Consider the following 25943-nt stretch of genomic DNA (forward strand, 5'->3'; position numbering starts at 1 on the left):
GGCTATATGCAGCTCAACATGAGTAAATTATCTGAACAACTTATTCCGTACAAAATTCGTAGAAAAAAATTAATTTTGCGTATTACAGCATATTTTAAAGATTAAAGAATACTCAGCGCTCAGCCTATATTTCATAGATCATACTTAGGAATTTATTGTATTATTTGTTCTTAAGAGGACGTGATACCTGCATGTGTCGTCTCTGTCATACAAGTGCGTAACATGGCAAATTTTACACTCGGCAGAACACGTGTAGCTCCGTTAGTTTAAAAATTAGTGCGAATTGACCTCTTAAAATATCTAAAGTTAAGATTATTATCTAGGCAACCTCTGAGGTTTTTAATTATATTTTAATTTTAACGCGAGTTATGAGTATTTTAAAATTGTAATTGTTTTATACATCTTAAAATACACTATAATTTTTAAATTAACGGAGATACACGTGTTCTGCCGAGTGTACAATATGCTATGTTACGCACTTGTAAGACGGAGACAACACATGCGGGTATCACGTCCTCTTTAAGTCTTATTTCTTAATTTCTATAGTTGAAATATTTCGTCACAGGAAAAAAATGTTTTTAATTTAAAAATGATAAAATAGATTATTCTATAATTTTTTTGGAACTGAGTTTAAAAAATGTCAATTTGCTTGATTATTTTTAATGTGACTGATTTTTAAGGACATTAACATTTAATGGTAACTGAGAATTGAGATTATAATCATAGAACCTACTCGATCGAATTTTAAATAAGGTATAGGTAAATTAAAATGTTCGAAAAATATATTCACTAAATAATAAAAGGGGGGTTCGCTTTTGAAAAACAGAAGTTTATTTCGTCATGATCACAGGACACTCCTTATAAGAACTTGAGTATCTAGTACGAAAAAAATCGAGAAATTAAAAATATTAGTCTTTACTCTTTGAGTCTATGGGTTCATTTCAGTTTTTAATAGGAGGGGCCGAGAGGTCAAACATTTGCAATATATAACTAAGCCAAACAACAAAAAATAGTTTGCTTTACTGTCTGCAAGCTAATTTTCACTTACATTTTTATTTCGATACAATTCCCATGTCCTATATCTTTCATGGCTGAGGTAAAAAATTTTTGAAGAGCTAATTAATTTATTATGTAAGTTAGATCGTATAGGTATGTTCTTCAGTAGCATTATTTTATATTTTTCTGGGTGGTTTGAACAAATTAAATTAAAATATGAAACATGACTACTAAAACGTAATTGAAAGATTAAAAAAAATAGGTAGGTAGATATCCTCTAAGTTCTATATTATAGAATTTCTACAAATTTAATAGTAATCATGTATTTTTTAGAATTTCTATACTATCCATGTCTACATGTTATAATATATTTGAACTAAAAACTATAAATAACAACTATTATTGTCAGTGGCATAGCCAGGGGGGAGGCTGAGGGGGCTACAGCCCCTCCCCCCAAAATGTTAATTCAATTTAAAAATTTTTTTTATGGTCTATGGTATTCCATCAAAATATAAACCACCGCTGTGTAAAAAATTGATCAGCCCCCCCTCCCCTCCGAAAAAAAATCGCCACTGATTATCGTGACAATAGTTTTCTAGGTTAGGTTAACCTAGTAATTCTTATACACATTAAATTTCCTCAAAATAAATTACAGTTATATGTTATTTCACCAACAATCAGCTCAGCAATTGGACTGCTGTTACAATCAGAGTAATCACAAATCAGACAGTGGAAAATCCGCACCTTGCCACCTATTCCTTCCTCAAACGAGGCCAATGGTAGGGCTGACGGTATCGAAAATAATTTTCGGTAATACGGTATTGATTTCAATAAACCAAAAATTTCCGGCGTACCGAAAAACCAAACTGTTTCGGTATACCTAAACGCCGATATGGTACGGTATACCGAAATAATAAATAAAATCTAATTAGTATCGATATTTTTTACTTTTTTTTGATTCCTTAAGCTTTAAATAAATGGGCCATATTGAAGAAGCTGTCACAACTTGTTCTGAACTCTTGTATTCTCCTAATGTCTTAAGAGGTTCATACAGATTACATATTACACGTATAAGCTTTTGTTCATTACAATTTGGGAGATATTTTATACTATTAGATTTCAATTTATATAAAACATCAAAAAGAGCTTCTTGTTGATTTCTTAAGAATTGAAGTGCTGGCAAGCTTGTCCACTATCTTGTCACACAAGATGTAGGCATAACAATTTGAGGCAAGCCATGTTTTTGTTGTACTTCTTTAAGTAATCTGCGCAGTTTAGAACGGTAATGGAACTTAAATCTCAGTTTAGAAATTTTAGATAATAGTATTTGAACAGGGCTTAATGACATCGAAGACGTAACACCATTGCTAAGCGTTTGACCAAAACAACTAATACTATTGATTCCCAATAGTTCAACAGCTTTAATCACATTTGTTCCGTTGTCGGTGGTTGCACCAGAAATGTTTGATATTTGAATACCCCAATCAACTAGTGTTGATTCAATAATATCGTGTCAATTAAAAGATGTATGGTCTACATCTAAGCTGGTGCATGTCAAACAATTTGTTTGCAAAATCCAGTCATTATCAATATAGTGCACCGTTATTCCTATATATGGATGTTGTGCGTTCGAAGTCCAACAATCAAATGTTAGATCCAAAAATTGAACTGAACTTAATTGTTGCATTATTCTACATTTTACTTTATAATATAAAGCAGGTATTATATTTTCAGTAAATACTTGACGACTAGGTACTTCATATTCTGGACATATTACCGACATCAGATGCTCAAAACATTTTTTTGATACTGAGCAATATGGTTGCATGTCAGTAGCTATCCAATATGCTATTGCATTGCTGTACCGTTCACTTGTTTTTTTATCCAACTTCTTAAACACATTAGTAATCTTAGATTGTTTAAGATTCACACTTCTAAAAAATATAAATAAAACAAAATTATGTTTAAATTCATGGCTATATATAATATATTTCAATAATAGTATTTACTTTGTACATAGGTGTATGAATAAAAAAATAGTTGTAATCTTACTTAACTATTAAAATGATTGACCTTGTTATTAGTAATAATCAGGGCTGTCAATTTAATGCACTTAAAAACTATTAAATATGCATGCACGGATCAAGTTTTAAATTATTACACTCTCTGGCTATTCGATCAATAGGGTTATAAGTGCCGTAAGATGTTCGATGAAAAGGGATTCCAAATATGGGACAAGAACGTGAATGGAATTTAGGAACATGGAAATTTATAAACTGTAATAGTTCTGGACAAGATATAACACCATTTATTAATTTAAATAGAAAGCAGATGTCTGTATATTTCCGCTTATTAACAAGGGGATTAAATTTGAGGGAATCCCGTATAGAATTAAGGGATATTGACTCAGATGGATGATTAGTGGAATGCATACGTCTCTTATATGCGATTAAACGTAAAAATCTTCTTTGTACACGCTCAAGCGATTCCATCAAACCGACTTGTGAGGGGTTCCAAATAAATAATTGAACAGAATTCCAACGCAGGTCTAACTAAAGAAATATAAATGTTTTTAGACACTGTTCGTTCCTAAATTCTTTGGTATTCCTAAATAAAAAGCCAAGAGTTCTTAAGGACTTCGTACAGATATGATCGACATGTGACTGGAATGATAGATCGGTTTTAAAAACTACACCAAAATCTTTATTGATACTAATATCCTCAATGTGATTTTCAAAGAGATGATAGACATTAATTATTTTGGTACTTGAACGGGGAAAAGACATTTTGAAACACTTATAGGTGGTGTTCAGTTTTAACCAATTTAATTGACACCAATCACAAAATCTGTTTAGGTCATCTTGAATTTTATAATGATCATAAATTGTGACGACATTTGCATACATTTTGAGATCATTAGCAAACAGTTTGTATTTAAAGTATTTGAAACAGGCACCTATGTCCAGAATAAATAATGCAAATAACAGTGGTGATAAATGCCCCCTCTTGGGGAACACCAGATAGTACTGGTATTTTAGTTGATAGAAAACCATTTATTTTCACCTGTTGAACTCTATTCACTAAGTAAGAACTAATCCAAATTAACAAATGATCAGATATGCCGTATGTCTTTAATTTTGAAGTTAACACTGAATGGTTAACTGAATCAAAAGCCTTGCTGAAATCTGTATAAATAACGTCCGTCCAAATTCCGGATTCATAGAATTTACCAAGAAATTATAAAAACAGAAAAGATTAGTTTCCACAGAATGCCCTTTCCTAAATCCATGTTGGTTATCATCTAAAGTGGTTTTAAAGGAAAATGTTAATACTTTAGACACTAATTCATCTAACAATTTTGGTTAAGATGATTGTTTTGCAATCGGTCTGTAATTGGCTATTCAACTTTTGTTACCAGACTTATAAATGGATGAAATAAAACTGGTTTTCCACTGGGAGGGCATAGAGCCAACAATTGATGAACGATTAAATAATATACATAAGGGAACAGATAACGAAAAGATACATGGCCGTAACATATTAGGAATACCATCTGGACCAGGGCATGGATTTAAATCTAAAGAATAAATGGCTTCAAAGATCTCGCTAACAGTGAATGTAATATATGGTTATACCTGATATATATCTGCATAGTTTTTTGAGTAACCAAGACATTCACCAATATTCAATTTGTTAGTATAATAAACCGAACTGAACAATTCTTTAAAAAGATTAGCAACCTCAGGGTCACCTGTTGATGACTTATCCTCAAGCATCATAGTTTGAGGTATGCAATTATTTGTTTTTAAACCATTAATGTATCGCCAGAAGGACTTTGGATCAGAGGTAAGGTAGTTAGATTGGATTCTTTGTAAATAGCGCAAGTTACTCAATTTAGACTCCCGTTTGCATAAACTACGTAATCGTGAAAATTCATTGTAGAGATGAGGATCTTTTGTAACCTTAAACTCTTTGTGTAAACGTTTTTTATTGTATATTAAGGATTTTAGTTCCCTACTATACCATTGAGGGTACTGGTTTTTATGTTTATAAGTTTTAAGAATAATCGAGTTCATTGCATCACGAATGACTGAATAGAAATTAGATACGGTGACAGAAAAATCTAACGTATCACTTAATAAAAAGTTCCAGTCAATATTATTTAAGTAAACATTCATCGACTCACAATTACCAAGTCGAAAATTAGGCTCTGGGGACGGGAATGGCGTTTTAAGAGAGGAAACCAAATTTGGACCATTTATTTGAAGTGGGGGATGGGCCACGTCAACAGAAATTAATGGAAACGAACACTTTGATACTTCTAAAGTATTGTTATCGGATATTACTAAGTCTAGTATATTATTTCTATAATTAGGAATAAAATTGAGTTGAAAAAAACTACTCATACGCAATAGACTCAGCAAGAAAATTTGATTTAACAAAGGTACTACCAGATAATATAGCGTGATATTGATTAGACCATTTTATCCCAGGTAAATTAAAATCACCAACTATTATAAAAGTATAGTCAGAGAAGATTAGCCTTAAGTTCTCAAACTCGGCACATTGGCATTTATATACATCAATAGAACTAACTATTTGGAGGGATATAGATAGCCACAATAATAATTTTACAATTACTTGATTTGAATGAAACGGCTAAGCATTCTAGTGAAACATTAGATAAGGTAAAAACATTAGGGCAAAAACGATTATGGATAGCTATAAGAGCGCCACCTCCTTTAATACGGTCACTATTCATATAATTTCGATCGTTACGAAACACAGAATATAGTCAATCATACCAAGTTCATTACTATCGATATCATTTGTTAACCACGTTTCTGATAAAATAAAATAATCGTAATGGTTTAAGGAAGCAAAGTTAATACGAACTGTAGATAGTTTTGATTTTAGACCGCGGACATTTCGATAATAGCCAGATAACGTGTTACAAATATTACTTAACTTATGGTTAAAATCATAGACCTTATACTAGTATAAGGTCTATGGTTAAAATGTACATAGAATAGATTATTTATATCACATGACGATTGAATGAAGGGTGTACCTGTCCTGAGCCACAGATCATTATTATTATTATTAGTAACATAATAATATAAGATATACATACCGAATATTAGCTTTTCAATTTGTATACGTTTATGATGACTTGATGTTTAGAATGTTAGATGCCTGAAGACTGATGGTATTCAACTGTTTTTAATTGTCAAATAACTAGAACCACAACGACCGACGACAATCGGTTTTCACAATTTGGGCAAGAATAACTCATAAGTTACAATGGTCTAAACACGATGACAAAATTATCGGGTTTCTTGTTAGTTGTTGTACAAAGTCCTATAACCCGGAGGTCTGCAAGGTTTATAGAATAATAATAGGTATTATCTATAAACCTTGGGAGGTCTAGGCTGTATATTGTATAAGTATAACCGATAAGGACCAGGATTCCCAATACTAAAAAAGGAGGTAATTTTATTAATAGAAAAGTTTCCTCGTTGATACGGTTTATACGGTTTTTTACGGTATACCGTTTATACGGTTTTTCATGGCATACCGTTTATACGGTTTTTTACGGTATACCGTTTACCAAAATAATTTGAAAAGACCGGTATACCGTAAATACCGGTACCGGCAAACGCCGGAAAATATCGTCAGCCCTAGGCCAATATTTCGAGTATACAGTCGAATCCGCTTATTACACGATATTCCGGATAAAACGATTCCCATCAATGTAACTGGTTGATTTTATATCTCATGTACAGAAAATTTGGTCAGATATAACGATAATGCGGATGTAACGATGTTATTTTGAAATGAAAATGTACGTACAAAAAATTAAATTGTATTGTAAAATTGTCACATTTTGAATTTAAATGCTTTTTTTTTTTAAACGTTTATTTAAATGAATATTTACAATCTGTACTAGGGGGCACAATAAGTAAAAGGTTTAGCATAAGATTAAAAAAAGACAATGAATGGCATGAAGGAGCTTCACATTAGAGGCACCTGAGCTTAAAATAAATTAATTTGAATTGGTTTCCTTAAAAGGTATGCGTTAAGTGTTGAGTCGGTCTCTAGGCCAGTTTCTTTTGAGACGTCTTGGCGGGTTATCTGGAAGATGGTTGGAGTGAATTTAAATGCTTACAGTTACAAATAAAAATGTTGCCCATGTATTTTTCATATTTTTAAACTTCTATTGTAACAATGTGTGAGGAGCATTGTATATTTTGTATCACATATTCAATCTGTTTGACTGAACAAATAAAAATTCATTGACATTAATAGAAAAATAACAAAAAATATTGAAAATGTAAAATGTCGTCTGTAAATAGCTAAAAGCGTCAAAATATTTTGAAAGTGTTATCAAGTATAGAATAAAATGGACATTTGGCGTACATTTCAAGTATAGAATTCCATATAGCTATAAATAGCTCAACATGAGTCAAAATATTTTGAAAATTTTGTAGTGAATAGAAAATGCTAATATAAACAAACATTGAAAATTGAATGTATTTAGCGAGGAGCGTTGTACCTATAGCAGAGCGCTCATCATATAAAATTAAAACTGTACCTACGCTGTTATTCGGAATTCATTTAAAAAATCGTCATTTTTGTCATTTTTTTTTCCTTTTTTTTAATTTTAAAGGAGTCAACATTTGAAATTCCCAATTGTTTTCAAAAGCAACAGGTAAAACAAACAAAAAAATTAAGGAGAAACATGAATTTTTACGCAAAATCAGTTTTCGAAAAAATCGTTTTTGGTTTTTAGTGTAACTCTAACAAAAATGACAGTAGAAAATGTAATTTTCACTGAATATTTGTATAAGAATTTTTTAAACAGCAAACACCATACAATTTCAAAATATTTTGATTTGTGTTGAACTATTTATAGGCAAATTAAATTTTTGATAATTATTTGTTTTTTTCTTAAACCCAAGTCGATAAAAGAATTTTCGCTCGGTCAAAAAACATGAAAATGTAATACAAGATTCCTTGTAAGCTGTTGTTAATGGAAATTAAAAAAAAAGTTGAGCATAAATCCACAATAATTTTTTACGAACGTTTAAATTCAGAATTTTGACAAAATTCGTTAAAATCATGAAAATTAGTAAATTCTATTTAGTTAGAAATTCATACAAAATATTCTATTTATCTATGATTTAAAAATTTAATACAAGATTCCTTACAAGTTTGTATACCTTAATCAAAAAAAATATCTACCGGAAAGTCAAATTAAATTTATATGAGCGTTTGAAGTTGAAATTTTTACAACATTGGATATTCCCTCGATTTCTCTTGTAGCGATTTTCTTATTTTGTTATAATTCAAACACGAATTACTGTAGACACTTAAAATTTACACCAAATGTTTATTTCATTAATTAATATACCTACTTGATAACATTTTTAAAATATTCTGACTTGTTTTAGGCTGTTGACGGACATTTCCATTATCCTTTTTTTTTCTACAAATGTCAATAACATGTTATTGCGTGGGTCAAAAAGCATGCAAATTTAATACAAGACTCTTGATAACTTGTTACAATAGCAGTGGAAAAATACTAAAAATACATGGGCACGATTTTTTTTTATAAGCAATTTAATGTTCAAATGTTGACAATATTTATCAAGTTGAAAATTGAAAATGATTTTGTAGTTAAAAACAGGCACGGCGCCAAGGAGTGGCAAGGTGGGGCTCTAGCCCCCCCCCAGAAAATAGATCAGCCCCCTCACCAGCCCCCCACTGAAAAATATGTACGATATAATGAAGTCATTTAGTCATAATACATTATTTTTAAATAAGAGCCACATCAAAGAATTTATGAAATATTCCTTTTTAGTTTATGAAATACTATTATATTTTCGAAAACTTGTGTACCGTTATAAAAACTGATATAAATATGTAATAATATTAATATTTTATACTTGCATGCGACGCGGCGTATCAATGCGTCAACATGCAACGCCCGTCTTAGTCTATTTTTAAATAGGTAGGAAATAAATAATAATATTAAAATTAGATATTAATTGTTCACTACTAAACACATCCTTTAATTTATATTATTTTATGAAATGTAGGTAAGTAAAAGAAACAATTATTCATTCACAAATATTAAAGTCATAAAGAAAAAAAAAATATTTGACATTATTCTTAAAACATTTTTAATTATTCAAAAGTTTGTATATATTATCTGTTTAAACGTTTAGAGCATACAATATAAAACGTATGTACTATATAGCTAATAGCTATATTATGTTATATGATACGAAAATATTTATATTTCATTTAAATAACCTCAGCATTTGTTGAAACAATTTTAGCCCATGTAAAAAAAATATTTGCCCCACTCTGCCACCCCTGGAAAAACATTCTAGTGCCTGGTTAAAAATGTATAAGATGTTCAATTTTTATAGATAAGGATTGAAAATGTAAAAGAAGTTAAAAATGTTTAATTATAATTTGTATCTAACTGTTCTGCTTATTAAGCAGTTTTTTTCCATAACTAAGAAACCTAAAAAATATATGAATACAGTTATTTTTTACAGACATTTTAAGTTCAAATTTGGACAAAATTGCATAATAACACAAAGAATAACGGTTATCATTCAGTTGTTATTCGGTTCCAAAACAGACCAATATTACATTGGTATATTTATTATTTTTCCACCATCGCAGATAATGTAAGAATACTATTAATTCAACTTACCGGCTACCATATGAATAAGTAATAACGATATAAAATATCCTAAACTGACATACCGTCTCCACTCAGAATCGTTTTTCGTATACAATTATTTGATATCATTAAATTCTAATTTAAGACCATCCATTACAGCGACCTCTTAGACACCTAATGTACAGCAAAGCGACATAAACTTACCTGGTTTTTTAGGTTCGGTTGTGCTTGTAAGGTGATACCACTATATAAAAGCTTAAAAAAAATTACGACAAAAAGTTGAAAAGTCAGCAAATGTGCGGTAGTGTGGATTTGTTTAAAAAAAAAGTTGAAAAGTAAGCTCCCCCTTCAATGGTTTTTTTTTAAACTTAAAGTTTACAATCATATAACGCTGTCCGGTCACTTTGTTATGTTGCCATGTTATTTCAAGACACCAGCTGCTATTGGCTAAGACTAATGTCATTATCATTTAAAACCATATAATTGTGTAAGTAGTAAGTACATGTGTACAATATATTTTTTCGATATTCATATTCATTCATGTCGAATATTCACAATGCCTATGACACGGCCCCACAGGCCTAACGCCGCCTGCGTTCTCTCCTCAACTGATCACACCACTGTTTAAGATATCCCTCCCAGGTATTGCCAATAAATTCGTGTGTTCAAGTTATACATTCTATGATTTATACCTACTTAAATACTAATATACCCACACTCCTAGATTTCAAATATTATATTTATAGAGGCTATCAATAAAATTGACAATTATTTATCATAATATTCTGTGAGTTGAGTTATCTTAGCCATGCTAAATAATTATTATTATTGTTGACTGATTCATGTCTGTGGACCTATGGTATACTTAAGTAAAATGTAATTATGTATAAGTAGGTAATTTGAAAATATGTAGAACACGGTCTTAATGTAGAACATTAACGTGTATTGATGATTAAAATGTCATTAAATTATCAATAAGCTATCTTTTCTCTGTACCGTGTTTTTGTGGTCTTTTGTTTGTGTAGCGCTATTCAGCAATTAACTAATCAAAACATTCTTCGAACGCACAAAGACAGTTACTGTAAATAATGAAATAAATAAGTTTATTTAAAAACAATTATAACATTGTTGTATTTGTTTCCATTCGGCAATATGGAAATGTTGTCAATTTTTTGGTTTCATCAATAGGCTATGATTAAAAAGGTAAATAATAGATAGGTATAAATTGTTATATTGCTAAGGCACATGTTGGGTTCAAATGCAGCTATCTATGCTCGCTATTAGTTGGTTGTTATGAACTAAAGACTATAAATTAAAAATTTGATGAATTTTGAGGAATATGTTCATTGTTGGTGGGTATTGAAAAATGTTTAAAATAATCTAGTTTTATACAATTATACCTGAGTAGGTATCTCAACGGAATATAGAAATCTTTGGAATTTGGTAATATTGACCTTTCGTTCCTCATGAGTTATCACTTTGGTACAGGACAGCATTGCAGTGGTAACATTTTGGCTTAAAAATGTTGGAACACAACTATTGGCATTTAAAAAAGTTTTGGGGTAAAGCTCAATTCACTATTGCAGTATTCATAGAATATTAAAATCAATCACCTAATTCTACACTTTATTATAAGTCCATTCCTTCATTGCTATTAAAAAGCTATTATTGAGCATTTTAGCCCTTTAAATGAAAGCAAATAAACATTAAATCATTTTACAATATTATATAAACAAAAGGTATGTTTTAATGACATAATTTAAATACAGTCTTGAAAAAAACATTAAAAATAATATACACTTCAGTTATTTAAAACGAATTCCATTCTTTAACACTTAGGTACAATATTAAAATTGTCTTTAAATTATCATTTAAATCAATCACATGATATAATAATTTTGATTGACAGTTAACTAGTCTAATATTTTGCACCCGTTACATTAATATGCATAGTGTAATTCATTAGTACGTAATAAATTGTACTGACTAATAAACACAGCATTCAACTCATCAGATACATTACAATATAAAATAATTACAATCATATTGTGATATAAAAAACAAAGTAAAAAATTGCCTGTTAAGTAAATTACAATAGAACTTAAGTACAAAATTTAAAATATATTTATTCTTTAAACAACTGAATATAAATTACATTCAGTCTTTTATAATATTACAATAACACTTCACATGACTAACTTATAAAAAGTTGAATTATGGAACTTTATTTTGTCAAAAGAAACATTGAAACTTCTTGCTACATAATTGTATTAATTGAAAACTTAAAAATAAAAATCTAATGCAAAGTCTAGGTTTATAACGCAATGATTATTTTTTGTCTTAAAATACAAAATAAAACATACTCAAAGAAATATATTGTACAACATACTACTGTTAATGTAATAAGCAACTGAATTTAAATGTCACCAAGGTCTTACTGATTATTAAAAAAAAAGTCAAATTTGGGTTTACTATACAAAAAATAAATATATTTTTGTCAAATGAACATTAAGAAACGGAGTACATTTTTAGTTAATTATACAAATGGGAAATAAACATACATTTTCAATGGAATGAATAATTCAAAACAAATTAATTATTGAAAAATAGAAAAAAAATACATATAGACGTATAATAGAACAAAAAAAAAAATGGTAATTAACAATTTTAAAGATCACTAAATACTGAGTAAGAAATTAATCAATTTTCATAAAAATACTTTAGTTGTATATTAATAATATTTTGGGCTAAATATAATATGACAAATTAAAAAAAAACAACTTTATTAAAAATAAAAGCAACAATACATTTAATACTTTTAATAATTTGTGTACTTGTGTGGTTGGTTAGCTGAATGTGCCAACCTACATATAAATATTTAATTATTAAGTCTAATTTATTATACAGTATATTAATATTGTAGAATATTAAGTCACCTATATTAGATACTAAGGTACCACTATAGAAAATCTTATCAACTGTCTTATTGAATTCAGTACTTAAAATTAATATATTATTATTAATATCTACTAGTGACAAAAAGTTAACCTTGAGATAATAATCTAATTATTTTAAATGCCAATAAAATAAACTAATTTATTTTAAGACTGAAAAAAATTTACAAATGTACTATTAAGACACGTTTTGTCTTTACTTTTAAATCAGTAAAATTTATATTATATACATCTAAATCACCCTTTTTTGTCAAGCCAAACACTATACAAAATTAATTTTATATCATACTTTTTCATAATGAGCAATGCTATCTGAGAATAAATAAATAGTATTAAATAGTCAATAAAAATTATACATTTGTGATGGATAGTATGAAAATAAAATTATTTATACTAACACAGGTAACCACGGCAATTATCAGATAGACATTTACATTTAATTCGCCGATTTTGGTTTTCATTGTTGACAGATGTCATATAATTGAATGTAATCTCTTCACCTGCACTTATATCTCTAGATGCGAATAATGCCAGAGTTGGTAAATTAGTATCCAAACAATCAATCCATACAGCAAAAATGGCCAGATTAGAATCACATGAATGATTTATAAAATGTGATACATTACCAAATGTAGTAGCATCAATAGAATAAACACTATCATTTTTATCAGTATTATAGTCAAGATCAAACAGGTATGTTGACTTTGATCCATGTGTGACAGCTCGTTGATCAGCTTCTGATCTGGTGATTACTTCACCAGTATATTTAGTAATATAAGTACCCTGTTTTATATTTACCAATGTTTTGACTCCCCAACCGCGATTGTTATCAGTACGAAATATTTGAAGTTTTAAATTTTTGCTAGGACCATGTTGTACCACTCGATTCACACATGTTGCATCGCAAGTGCATTTTTTATTACACTCATAAATAGGAGTGCCTTGAGGAACTATAACACGCTTGAATTTATTATATGCGAGTTGAAAATCACCAAAATGACATTCGGTTTTTTTACGTTTTCTTCCTCCACAGGTAACATCACAGTGGCACCTAAATTTAAAAAAAATACTCATTTAAGTGTTAAAACAAAAAATATTTTTATTTTGCATACCAAACTGGAGGGTCATTTGGAATGACAACGCCATTGCCTGCAACGCATTCATCAACATAGAAAAATCGTTTTGGCGGGCCTTCGAAGTCTACATTGTTTAGTACACTTATACTAAATCCACAGACTGCAGCCATATCACTTTGCCATTTAGTTAATTTTTCTATTTGTTTTTGCCTTTTTCTATCAACTTCAATTATCATTAAATTATGTCTGATGAGTTTCGTTAATGCTGTGCTTCTACTACTTGGAGATACTGTCGATAAATAAGCAATAGTACCCTTAACAAACTTGTCATCTATAGACGGCATGCCATCCTGGATCACATGGTGCAATAATTCAATGAGCTCTTGATCGGCAAAAATATTAAGCGAATCGTACAGTTCTTTATAACGTGGAGTCTGGTAGATTTCAGTAGCAACTATCTTATTTGCTCTGTAATCATTTAATGCTTGAGAACAGTTGGTTAAATTTCGATACGGTTCCCATGTGCATTGGTCCATAGGATAATTTTTCCATTTTACGAGATACATAGTTTTGCTCCCATATGTATCATCAAATAAAATTGATTCTATTTCATACTCATTATCAGCCACTCCTGGAAAAATTATAATATATTGAACTAAAAAATTTTGATTCACACTGAATGAATATTTAAGTCAAATTGGAATAAAATTTAGGTAGTTCTTAAGGATTTTTGTTATACATGATTTTAAGTAAATTATATTATTATTATTTCCTAAATTATATAAGTGAAACAACTTTTCAGTACCGAAAATAATAAAATGATAACCAATTAATACTTATGTAAAACACAGACTTATTAAGGACGTGGCACCCACACGTACAACATGGCAAATTTTCACTCATCAGTTTCAATAATATTCTGTAAGTTTTGATATAGTAAGCTCATACACAGCCGTCATAAGCAAAAACGCTGTAGGTCACCAGAAAACAATTTTGAGAAAACGCGTTTTGGTGTTTAATATTTTCATAATATCATAACACCTTGTACATTCTAATTATTTAAATATGATATATGTTTTCCTATATAATTTTACCCAACGGATGCAATGAATCAATAATAAATATGATTAAATTAATTTTGAACAAGATATTTTACTTTTTACATTGTACCTTAGTATTGGTATAAACTTTAGATACTTTATTCAAAAACAAGAATGCCAGAACTCGTAAGCAATAATTTCTGATATGATAAAATTATTAATATATTTTAACATTAAATTCACAAAACAAATATATTATTTTTCAGTCAATTTATAAATAAAAAAAAAAGATACATAATTTTTATAATTAACAAGTACGAATATTTTACCGAAAAATGTTTCTATTAGCTGGCATAACTTGGGACAGAATTTGAAGGATACTATCACGTCAATTATAATTTGTACTATGTACCGAGATAAAATGCGGTATCTTCTACGATACCTACAGCGCTAGTCCTTAGTACAGTGTATTTGAGGCATTTTTATCTAGCAACCACAAATTTGTCTACGATTTACGGCATTTTAGTTATTTGATTATTGTTTGTGCTATACTTTTGGAGTAATATTTTAGACTTACAATGTATGTTCATCGATACAAGCTAAACTTTAAAATAATTTATTTGTTTTTAACTCATTTTTATTTTTTTGGGGGACTTACGGCGTTTTTGCTTAGTAAATAAGCAAGCTATGATCATTTTAAAATACACAGTCTCAAAACTGTCATAACTTACTTAAAAATAATATTAATAAAAGCCTACATGCAGCCCTAGAAAATAATTTTACCTTTAAATTGTATAATGGGTCAATTCACTCTAATATCAAAACTAACAGCAGTACAGCACACCACCGTAACTGGTGAACAAAAATTTGGTACGTCGTATGTGTGTAAGACGGTGACAGAGCATGCAGGTACTACGTTCTCTTGAGTACCAACCTACCTAGATATTTTCATCAATAGTTACATAATTAAAGGGTTTTTAAGATATTCACACAAACCAGAAATTTTTAAAAATTATTAATCAATAAAAACTAAATTTTAATCATATTATATTTAATGTTGCAAAGTGAATACGTTGGTAGATACGCAGTTGCGGGTTTTAAACCTTGATATTGACAGCAGGTATTAGATTCAAGTTGGCGACATCATGAATCTGATTATTTGTTATTATACAACAAGTAACAAACATTTAAAATAGGTAGTAGAAATGTATGTTTTCTGAACGTAGCGAAGCCGATCTAATCCTCGTCGAGTTCGACCAGAGAACTCTAAAAACCCCTTAAGGGTCCAGAACTCGGAGGAGCACGACCGAGGACGATTTCGAATTTTGTCACCTACCTGCGATAATTAGGAATGGTTTCGTGAAAAAAATAGCCCACCAACACCTCACCACAACGCCAACGGACGCTGAAGGTGAAAAAACGGTGGAATAGAAAAGTCCGTTAACGCTGGGTGGGAAAACCTCGGTGAAAACTATCAAGGACTGGCGATAACGAAACACCCGTCATGTCACCGTCGTGGCGGGCCCACAGAGACGACGACACCACGCACCATGCGACGACACGGATTTTGAACAACAAAAACATACCTTTATGCATTGTAGAGGCCGAGAATAAAAAATCTGGATCAACTGGCGGTCAACGTATCAGGTAAAAATTTGGCAGCAGACGGACGGATTCGCACCAGGAACACTCGATCTCTGTGGCCGTACCGACAACACGAACCGTATCGGTTAGCGCGGGAACCGTAGAACGAATGAGTGTTGTCGAACGGGCGGGCGGGAGAGCAGGTAAACGTTGGGAGGATGGTGGGGTAAGGCGGCGGCGTAGAGTAACGGCCGAACAGCGATAACAAAACGCGGTACAAACAAATACGGGCGACAGGCCTATAAAATAAAGCGGCTACGACTGCGGACAGTAGACAGCGGTTGGGACACTACGACGGTACCGGGTACATCGACTTCGTGGAGATAACAATGAAAATTAAAACGGCTGCCGCTCGGCGCAGACGCGCAGTGCTAAATAGTACACCGTACAACTGGTACGTGCAGTCCAACGGTCGCCGATCGGTTTTTGAATGTGCCAAAGTGGAGCCGGGGGCAGGGGTCGGCGCCAGGCGGTAACGGACATGGCGGATGGCGCGCAGTGTCGCCAACAGCAGATGGGAGCGCAACCGGTAGCCGTAGAGTGTAAAGAGCGGTAAACGGGTATACGCATTGGCATTTGGCGGGAAACATAATATGACGGTCTTAACCTTTGTCAAAACAATAATGACTTTTTGCATACCATTTATAGAACAAATAGGCACTATTGAATATGTTATAAACATTTATTAGGGAATAAGAATGAAAGGCGGGAACTGTAAAATGTTGATACCACACATTTTTGATACGTCACGGGCCTGGCATTTGTGAACCATCAAAATTATTTTTTATAGAAAATTTACAGGAAAATTGAAAGGATGGTTAATTAAAGACACAAACATGGCCTAATCAATAGCAAAATATTCAGATTTTTTAAGAATAATTATTTTAAAGGCACATTGGAAGTTACATCGAGTGGCTACGCCATGCCAAACAGCCGGTCTCACCCGCCTCAATAATGTTTCACAGAAAAAAATAGATTTTGACAGAAATGGTTGTTATGAATAGAAATGATATGAATAATGACCGTATTAAAGGAGGTGGCGTTCTTAATTCTTATAGCTATCCATAATCGTTTTTGCCCTAATGATCTTACCTTATCTAATGTTTCACTAGAATGCTTAGCCGTTTCATTCAAATCAAGTAATTGTAAAATTATTATTGTGGCTATCTATATCCCTCCAAATAGATAGTTCTATTGATGTATATAAATGCCAATGTGCCGAGTTAGAGAACTTAAGGCTAATCTTCTCTGACTATACTTTTATAATAGTTGGTGATTTTAATTTACCTGGGATAAAATGGTCTAATCAATATCACGCTATATTATCTGATAGTACCTATGTTAAATCAAATTTTCTTGCTGAGACTATTGCGTATGAGTAGTTTTTTTCAACTCAATTTTATTCCTAATTATAGAAATAATATACTAGACTTAGTAATATCCGATAACAATACTTTAGAAGTATCAAAGTGTTCGTTTCCATTAATTTCTGTTCACGTGGCCCATCCCCCACTTCAAATAAATGGCCCAAATTTTGTTTCCTCTCTTATACGCCATTCCCGTCCCCAGAGCCTAATTTTCGACGTGGTAATTATGAGTCGATGAATGCTTACTTAAATAATATTGACTGGAACTCTTTATTAAGTGATACGTTAGATTTTTCTGTCATTGTATCTAATTTCTATTCAGTTATTCATGATGCAATTAACTCGATTATTCTTAAAACTTATAAACATAAAAACCAGTACCCTCAATGGTATAGTAGGGAACTAAAATCTTTAATATACAATAAAAAACGTTTACATAAAGAGTTTAAGGTTACAAAAGATCCTCATATCTACAATGAATTTTCGCGATTACGTAGTTTATGCAAACGGGAGTCTAAATTGAGTAACTTGTGCTATTTACAAAGAATCCAATCTAACCTTACCTCTGATCCAAAGTCCTTCTGGCGATACATCAATGGTTTAAAAAACAATAATTCCGTACCTCAAACGGCTACAACTCGTTTGCGCACATTTACCTTTTTTACAACTCGTTTGCGCAAAAATACACAACACGATTGCGCACATAAATTTTGGCTACCTGTGACAAAAATCCCCAATGTCAGAACTCATTTGCGCACACATTTCCCTTCTCACTTTAACAGGCTTAGGACTGTCTGTTTCAAACTTTTAAACAGGCGTGATTAAAAATGTATGTGTGTGTGTGTGTGTGTGCGTGTATGATATGTGTTACATAGATCATTATAACATCATAGGTCAATATAAAAATAAAAATAAATAATAATGAATAATATAAAATATAAATACAAAAATATTCTACAGTTAATATGAAGTATCGTCGTAATTATTATTATTTTAAATTAAATTTGTATGATGGAATTTATTTCCAATATTTTTTATATAAGTTAAGCGGTCGATAGTTTTATTTTTATATTTATTCCACATATCTTGTAAGTATTCTTCTTTATGTACAGTTTCCTTTCTTTTATAATTCATTACATTGTTTTGTATTGAGTTAATTTTCAATTTGAATTTGAATTTGAATTTGAATGAGTATATCAATGACTTGATGTATGTGTGGATGTGGTGTATAAAATTGGCTATTATAATGTTTATGGAAAATTTCTGCATTATTCGTCGTCTTGGGATTGCCATTTGGTTCACAAGCCCATAAGATTGGTAGAAAATTGCTATTAGAGTCTATATAATTTTCTAAAATATAATCTGAGAATAAAGAACTAACTGCAGTACCAGGTGCTACCGCCATAAGATCTGTAAAGCCATCTGAAACTTCATTTGGTGGTAAATAACTTAAACCATAAAAATACTTCATCCATCTTCCAATTTCCGAATCTTTCAAGTACTCAGATAATAATATTTTATTTTGCTGTATTTGCCTGAACCAATTTTGTCCTAAATGAAAGGTACAATCAAAAATTTTACATCGAGGAAAAATTTGCAATACCGCATTATGCGCTGCCTTTTCAAAATCAGCATGAAAATTGATTACATTAATTTCTATCCCCGTCATTTCTAAGCATATATTGTTTAGTGATTGCCACATATTTTGTATGTAAGTATTTGTATGCAGTGGCGTGGCGACAAGATTTTATAGTAGGGGCGAATACATTTTTTTGGTACCCACCCACGTCTCACAGATTTGTATATCCCCCCCCCCCCCATATTTTTATTACAAACCTCTAAAAAAGTTATTGTTTTTATTTTTATTATTAACCAATTCTAAATAATTATAATAATAATAATAATAATAATAGTAAATAAGAATTCTAGAATAGTATACTGCAGTTGAATGACAAATGTCATAAAGGTAAATTAATATATTATTTACCCTTAGATATCACCCACTAACATAAGCACCCACCCACCCCTGGGTTGTACTAGGGGCAGTTGCCCCAAAAAATCTACTTCGCCACGCCACTGTTTGTATGCTTGTTACGTAAAAAACAATAAGCAAGGGGTACATAAAAATTATTTTGAAAAACGTGGATCGTATAAAGTTGGACAAAATGATTAGGGGCAAATGAAAAAGTTCCATCCCCAAACACGTGTTCAGAATATTTAAGTAATTCCAAATTTTTTTCACAAGTAAATATAAATATGTTTTTATCATCACCGAGAAAACAAAATTTATTACCTTGGTATTGAATGTCATTTTGCATGTTGATCAGTTGATTTCTTGCGTCTTCAAAAGATTTTGGTAAATTTGGATAGTGTTTTTTTCTATTTTCATACATTGATCTTCGTAGCAATTTAACATCACTGTGTTCTAAATTTGTTGTAAAATTCTCTGTATTTAGTAACTCACGGCAAATTAATTTGTTTGATTTTATGTACAAATCGTTTTCTGCACTACATTTAAAAGTACTTCTGATTATTTCTCTCGTCATTGTTCGATTATTATACTCTTCATGATTATGAGAGTTGGTTACTTTTATTATTTTATTTAATTTATTAACAATAACACTTGCAGGACATTTTTTATTAGAACATCTAAAATTAAAATTTCCATTCGTTAAAACACGATACTCACTAAATTTATATTTGTCAATATTAAAACATCATTTTCCTCGCCGAGTTTTAAAAATATTAGAAATATCTACGTCCACAATAAATAGTTTGCGTCGTCCAACACACTAGCCACAACTGTACTGAAACTGAACCATACATACTAAAACTATCCTAAAAGTAGTTTAGAAAATCCAAAATGATATAATCTACACGACTACACAATCACAATGATATAATCTACACTTATAAGATAATATTGCTATAAGATATTTGATAATTTGTACTTGTGTTGTAGTTGTGCGCAAACGAGTGATCTATTTTCAGGTAAATGACTGATTTCGTCGTGCGCAAACGAGTCGTCGATTTTCAGGTAAAAAATTTCTAATGTGCGCAAACGAGTTGCAGCGCCTCAAACTATGATGTTTGAGGATAAGTCATCAACAGGTGGCCCTGAGGTCGCTAATCTTTTTAAAGAATTTTTCAGTTTGGTTTATTATACCAACAAATTGAATATTGGTGAATGTCTTGGTTACTCAAAAAACTATGCAGATATATACCAGGTACAACCATATATTACATTCACTGTTAGCGAGATCTTTGAAGCCATTTATTCTTTAGATTTAAATCCATGCCCTGGTCCAGATGGTATTCCAAATATGTTACGGCCATGTATCTTTTCGTTATCTGTTCCCTTATGTATATTATTTAATCGTTCATCAATTGTTGGCTCTATCCCCTCCCAGTGGAAAACCAGTTTTATTACACCCATTTGGCCATTTATAAGTCTGGTAACAAAAGTTTAATAGCTAATTACAGACCGATTGCAAAACATTCATCTTTACCAAAATTGATAGATGAATTAGTGTCTAAAGCATTAACATTTTCTTTTAAAACCATTTTAGATGATAACCAACATGGATTTAGGAAAGGGCATTCTGTGGAAACTAATCTTTTCTGTTTTTATAATTTCTTGGTAAATTCTATGAATCCGGAATTTGGACGGACGTTATTTATACAGATTTCAGCAAGGCTTTTGATTCAGTTAACCATTCAGTGTTAACTACAAAATTAAAGACATACGGCATATCTGATCATTTGTTAACTTGGATTAGTTCTTACTTAGTGAATAGAGTTCAACAGGTGAAAATAAATGGTTTTCTATCAACTAAAATACCAGTACCATCTGGTGTTCCCCAAGAGGGGGCATTTATCACCACTGTTATTTGCATTATTTATTCTGGACATAGGTGCCTGTTTCAAATACTTTAAATACAAACTGTTTGCTAATGATCTCAAAATGTATGCAAATGTCGTCACAATTTATGATCATTATAAAATTCAAGATGACCTAAACAGATTTTGTGATTGGTGTCAATTAAATTGGTTAAAACTGAACACCACCTATAAGTGTTTCAAAATGTCTTTTTCCCGTTCAAGTACCAAAATAATTAATGTCTATCATCTCTTTGAAAACCACATTGAGGATATTAGTATTAATAATGATCTTGGGGTGGTTTTTAAAACCGATCTATCATTCAAGTCACATGTCGATCATATCTGTACGAAGTCCTTAAGAACTCTTGGCTTTTTATTTAGGAATACCAAAGAATTTAGGAACGAACAGTGTCTTTCAAACATACCTGTTGAAACAAATTCCATTCAAGATTTAAACCAAATAGAACTTGACAAGTATTTATCATTGTCAAGTGTTGGTTTGCATTGTAATCCTTTACAATGGTAGAAAATATTCCATTCTGAATTTCCAACATTGGCAAAATTAGCTATGAAGTACTTGTGTATACAAGGCACAAGTGTACCAAGTGAACGGATTTTTAGTTGTGCTGGTAATTACCGATCACCGATCCACATCATTGTCTCCAGAACATGCCGAAGAGTTAATTTTTTTGTCTATGAATGCCAAGAATGTTTCTAATAAGTGACTTACTCACTGTGACATATAGCGCACCTACACAAATAACTGCTGTAACGTTGTTTTTTTTTTAAATTGTTATTCTTTCGCAAGGCGCGACATTGTTATATTATTTCTTTTTCTTTTTTTGTTAAATTCCTAAATTAATCTTTCAGTAATTAAAATTGTAATGATCATAATAAATATATATATAAATATTTCTAAAAGTTGTCTTACTAACATGATATACTTGCAGGTTGGATGATTTACAGGGAACTTTTTTATATTCCTACTCTCAATAACAACACACATTAACTTAATTTGAAGTAAACAATAATAATTATATGTGCAAGTTTTAGTGCTTGCTGTTTTCCAGTATCAATGGCAATAATATAGATTATAATATTATGTATACTATACCTAATATAAAGACATAAAGTATATTAAACTGTGAAACAATATTAAATAAAAAATATCGATACTAGTTGGATTTTATTTATTATTTCGGTATACCTTACCATATCGGTGTTTAGGTATACCGAAACAGTTCGGTTTTTCTGTATACCGTTTCAAACCGATATTTAAATCAATACCGTAATACCAAAAATTATTTTCGACACCGTCAGCCCTAGCCTTTTAGTATGTCATCGCGAATCAATCACGCACGATTTAATTTAATAATAATCCTCATAACATGTCATTTGACAGCTAAATGAACTAATTAAAGCTGGTTTTTACAATGTCCGTTTAAGTGTCCGTTAGCTTTAACCGGACATTGTAGGAACTGCCCTAAGAGTTTATTAGGTTATGTTTTTAGTTGTTTCAAAAATATTGCTTAAATGACTTTATTTAGATAAATCCAAATTATAACTTAAGTATATAAATAATTACCATTTACTTATACGGATAAAGTGATAACTAAGTAACAGCCAATAGGTATTACTGTAGTCAATTTATAATCTTTAAATACAATTATTGAAAAACATAATTGTTTAATCCTTTCATACTTGAAGAATGAAACATCATAATATGCAGTTATTATTATATTATTATATCAAGTTACATTATAATCTCAAATATTATATTATCTCATATATTATCAAAAATAATTATTAAAGATAACCAAGTTAAATTGATCACATATTTTAAATTCTTACACTTTACAGGCAAATGCCAGATACTGGGTGTCACTTAGAACAACTCGTAGGAGACCTACAATTAATGTCACAATTATTTAGAAATAATCACAAATGTAATTCATTTTTTTTAAAGATATAAACGGTGTTTTACCATCAATTAATAAATATTATTTTGAAAAAGAATCTTTTTATTTAATAAAACAAGTCCTTATTCTAACATAATGATCATGTACAAAAAAAAAAAAAAAAATGAAATGACTGTCCTTAATTATATGATTAAAATGTCAGAATTATTATACACCATCTTTTTCAAATAGTTTTAAAAATAACAAATAAAATTGTAAGATTCATGTATAAATGATACATTAAGTGGTAAAAACAAAATTCATTCTTTTGGAAAAAAAATTAAACATGATTACTTATAAGTTATAATCAATAACTCTGACATATCTTTCTTTTTTATGTATTTATAATAACAAATAATATTAACACTTAAATATTTGAGAAAAGAAAATATATTTTTATTGTGAAGCAATTTTAAAGTATTTATGGCATTCTTGATTGTAGACATTATTAACTGGTCTCATACAATACATGAGCAATGAATGAGATAATAACCACAGAATAGATGAAATATCTATATATATATATATCTATTCTGTGGAATAACTACTGTCATAACAGATAGGTAGAGAATATTGATAAAGGTCTGTTGTATTACTAATGACTAATGAGAGGTATTTTATTGGTGAGTCCATGTTGAATATAGGCAAGTAGCTAAGATTACTCTGAGAAAATAAAGGAATATTGTGAGGATAATGTCCGAGTCTTGAACTGTTAATGTATTGAAATGAAGAGGCCAATAATAACAACCATTGCATTAAAGTAAATTTGATTCGGCAAGAAAAATAATATAATTAATTTCGTTCATAACGATTGCACGTGTATGTTCATCAAATTCTCTTAACTTCATAGCGAGTTGTTCGCCAAACAAATCAAAATCATCTTTCACATGTTCAGATGAAATAGTTTCCATGCTTTCATATGAATCTTTCATTTGTTTTTCAATGGTTCCCATAGTTGTCAATTTATGTTTACTGTTTTCTCCAACTCCAAGAGATTTGAGAACAAATTCTGAAATCAAATTTACCGCATATTAAAAGAAGAGTTAACTCATACACTTTCTTATTCCTATTTCGCTTTTTACAACCATTCAATGTGATATTAAAAAAAGCATTTGAATTATATTTCACAAAACTTATTTACAACCAAAGTTAACAAAGTAAATATAATGAAATGTATAATTTTTTTAGTTAAAAACTAAGGTAGGGTAGTTCAATATAACCTAGTATTTATAAACACTGTTGTAAAGTAGTGGTTCTTAACCTGTAAATTGCAGCCCCGCAATAATATCAATACATGTGTGTATAGTCTTATATAAATACTTTAAATATACATAGACACATACTAGAAATTTGGTAGCCTAAACCGTTTAAAATTATCCAATATACCTCAGTAAAAAACCTATTTCTACTCTAGTGAGCATTTAGAATAGAAAGAAAGAAACCGGTCACAAAATAAAGATTCCGATCTCTGGTTAAAACTATCTAGTATCAAGCTTGAAATATTGAAACTTGTAGCAGAAATGTAACATCAGCCATAGCATTAAATAATTAATTTTTTTATTATGTGTATTATTATTTATTAATGAAACTTTTATGTAGTTTGTACTCAAAAATAAAGTTTTGTGTAATAAACGTTCAAATTGAATTGCTTTGTGTGAAAAAATTTGCTTATTAAAACAATATATTTTCATTTCTAAACTCGGAGTCTGTGAGTTCAAAGATAAATTTTACAGAGATCCGCGAGCAACAAAGGTTAAGATAAACCATTGATGTTAAGTATTTAAGTAAAACAACAATTCAATATTTTTATTGGTATCAAATACACCGAAGAAAAAATAATGACAAACATAGACACATATAGTACATACCAATGATTGAATATTATGTGCTGGATTTAAGAGCTTAGGTAATGTGAAAATCTTACAACACGAATGCACTAATCCAGAATGCAGCATGCGTCTTTTTTATTCACATGCACGGCTTAAGATAAAATGTTGTCAAATTATAGGTAAGTGATAATAATATTAATATTATCATCTAATCACGACATCATGATAAGCGAGACCTGACGTCAGCGGCCGCGACCAGCTCTCGACAATCACTTTTCAATTCATAATTGAATACTTCGATCCTTTATTTTGGTAATATTAATTATGCTTTTTAAATAACTCAGTATCTTTAATCTATTATTTTTCGATACCGTAAATCTAAAGACTAAAAGCCGACCAATCATTAAATTTCACAATTTTCAACGAACTTGTTGCATTGATTAATTTTATGGCCTCAACAAATGCGCATATATTTGAATGAGGAATTCTCACTCCT

At 30.4% G+C, this 25943-nt stretch overlaps 3 protein-coding genes and 1 pseudogene across 3 annotated transcripts; 1 reads left to right on the forward strand and 3 right to left on the reverse strand.

Moving 5' to 3' along the window:
• Nucleotides 1-12465: 12465 nt before the first annotated feature.
• Nucleotides 12466-16823, reverse strand: LOC111035953 (histone-lysine N-methyltransferase SUV39H2). The gene is made up of 3 exons (XM_022317797.1): nucleotides 16354-16823; nucleotides 13764-14358; nucleotides 12466-13702 (listed from the first exon to the last, which is right to left on the reverse strand). Exons 1-3 carry the CDS (start codon nucleotides 16361-16363, stop codon nucleotides 13045-13047), a joined length of 1263 nt encoding a protein of 420 aa, XP_022173489.1. The 5' UTR covers nucleotides 16364-16823; the 3' UTR covers nucleotides 12466-13044.
• Nucleotides 16824-18832: 2009 nt separating this feature from the next.
• On the reverse strand, nucleotides 18833-19636 carry LOC111035959. The gene has a single exon (XM_022317803.1). The coding sequence runs from the start codon at nucleotides 19478-19480 to the stop codon at nucleotides 18932-18934; it is 549 nt and encodes a 182-aa protein (XP_022173495.1). The 5' UTR covers nucleotides 19481-19636; the 3' UTR covers nucleotides 18833-18931.
• A 46-nt stretch (nucleotides 19637-19682) lies between these two features.
• Nucleotides 19683-20486, reverse strand: LOC111035950 (the record flags this gene model as incomplete). The annotated part of the gene is made up of 1 exon (XM_022317794.1): nucleotides 19683-20486. A coding segment is annotated over one exon (648 nt), but the record flags the coding sequence as incomplete, so codon positions are not given.
• LOC111035958 lies at nucleotides 20475-24456 on the forward strand (annotated as a pseudogene).
• The last annotated feature ends 1487 nt before the right edge of the window (nucleotides 24457-25943 follow it).

The sequence above is a fragment of the Myzus persicae genome, unplaced genomic scaffold, assembly GCF_001856785.1.
Source record: "Myzus persicae strain clone G006 unplaced genomic scaffold, MPER_G0061.0, whole genome shotgun sequence".
Taxonomy (NCBI): Eukaryota; Metazoa; Arthropoda; class Insecta; order Hemiptera; family Aphididae; genus Myzus; species Myzus persicae.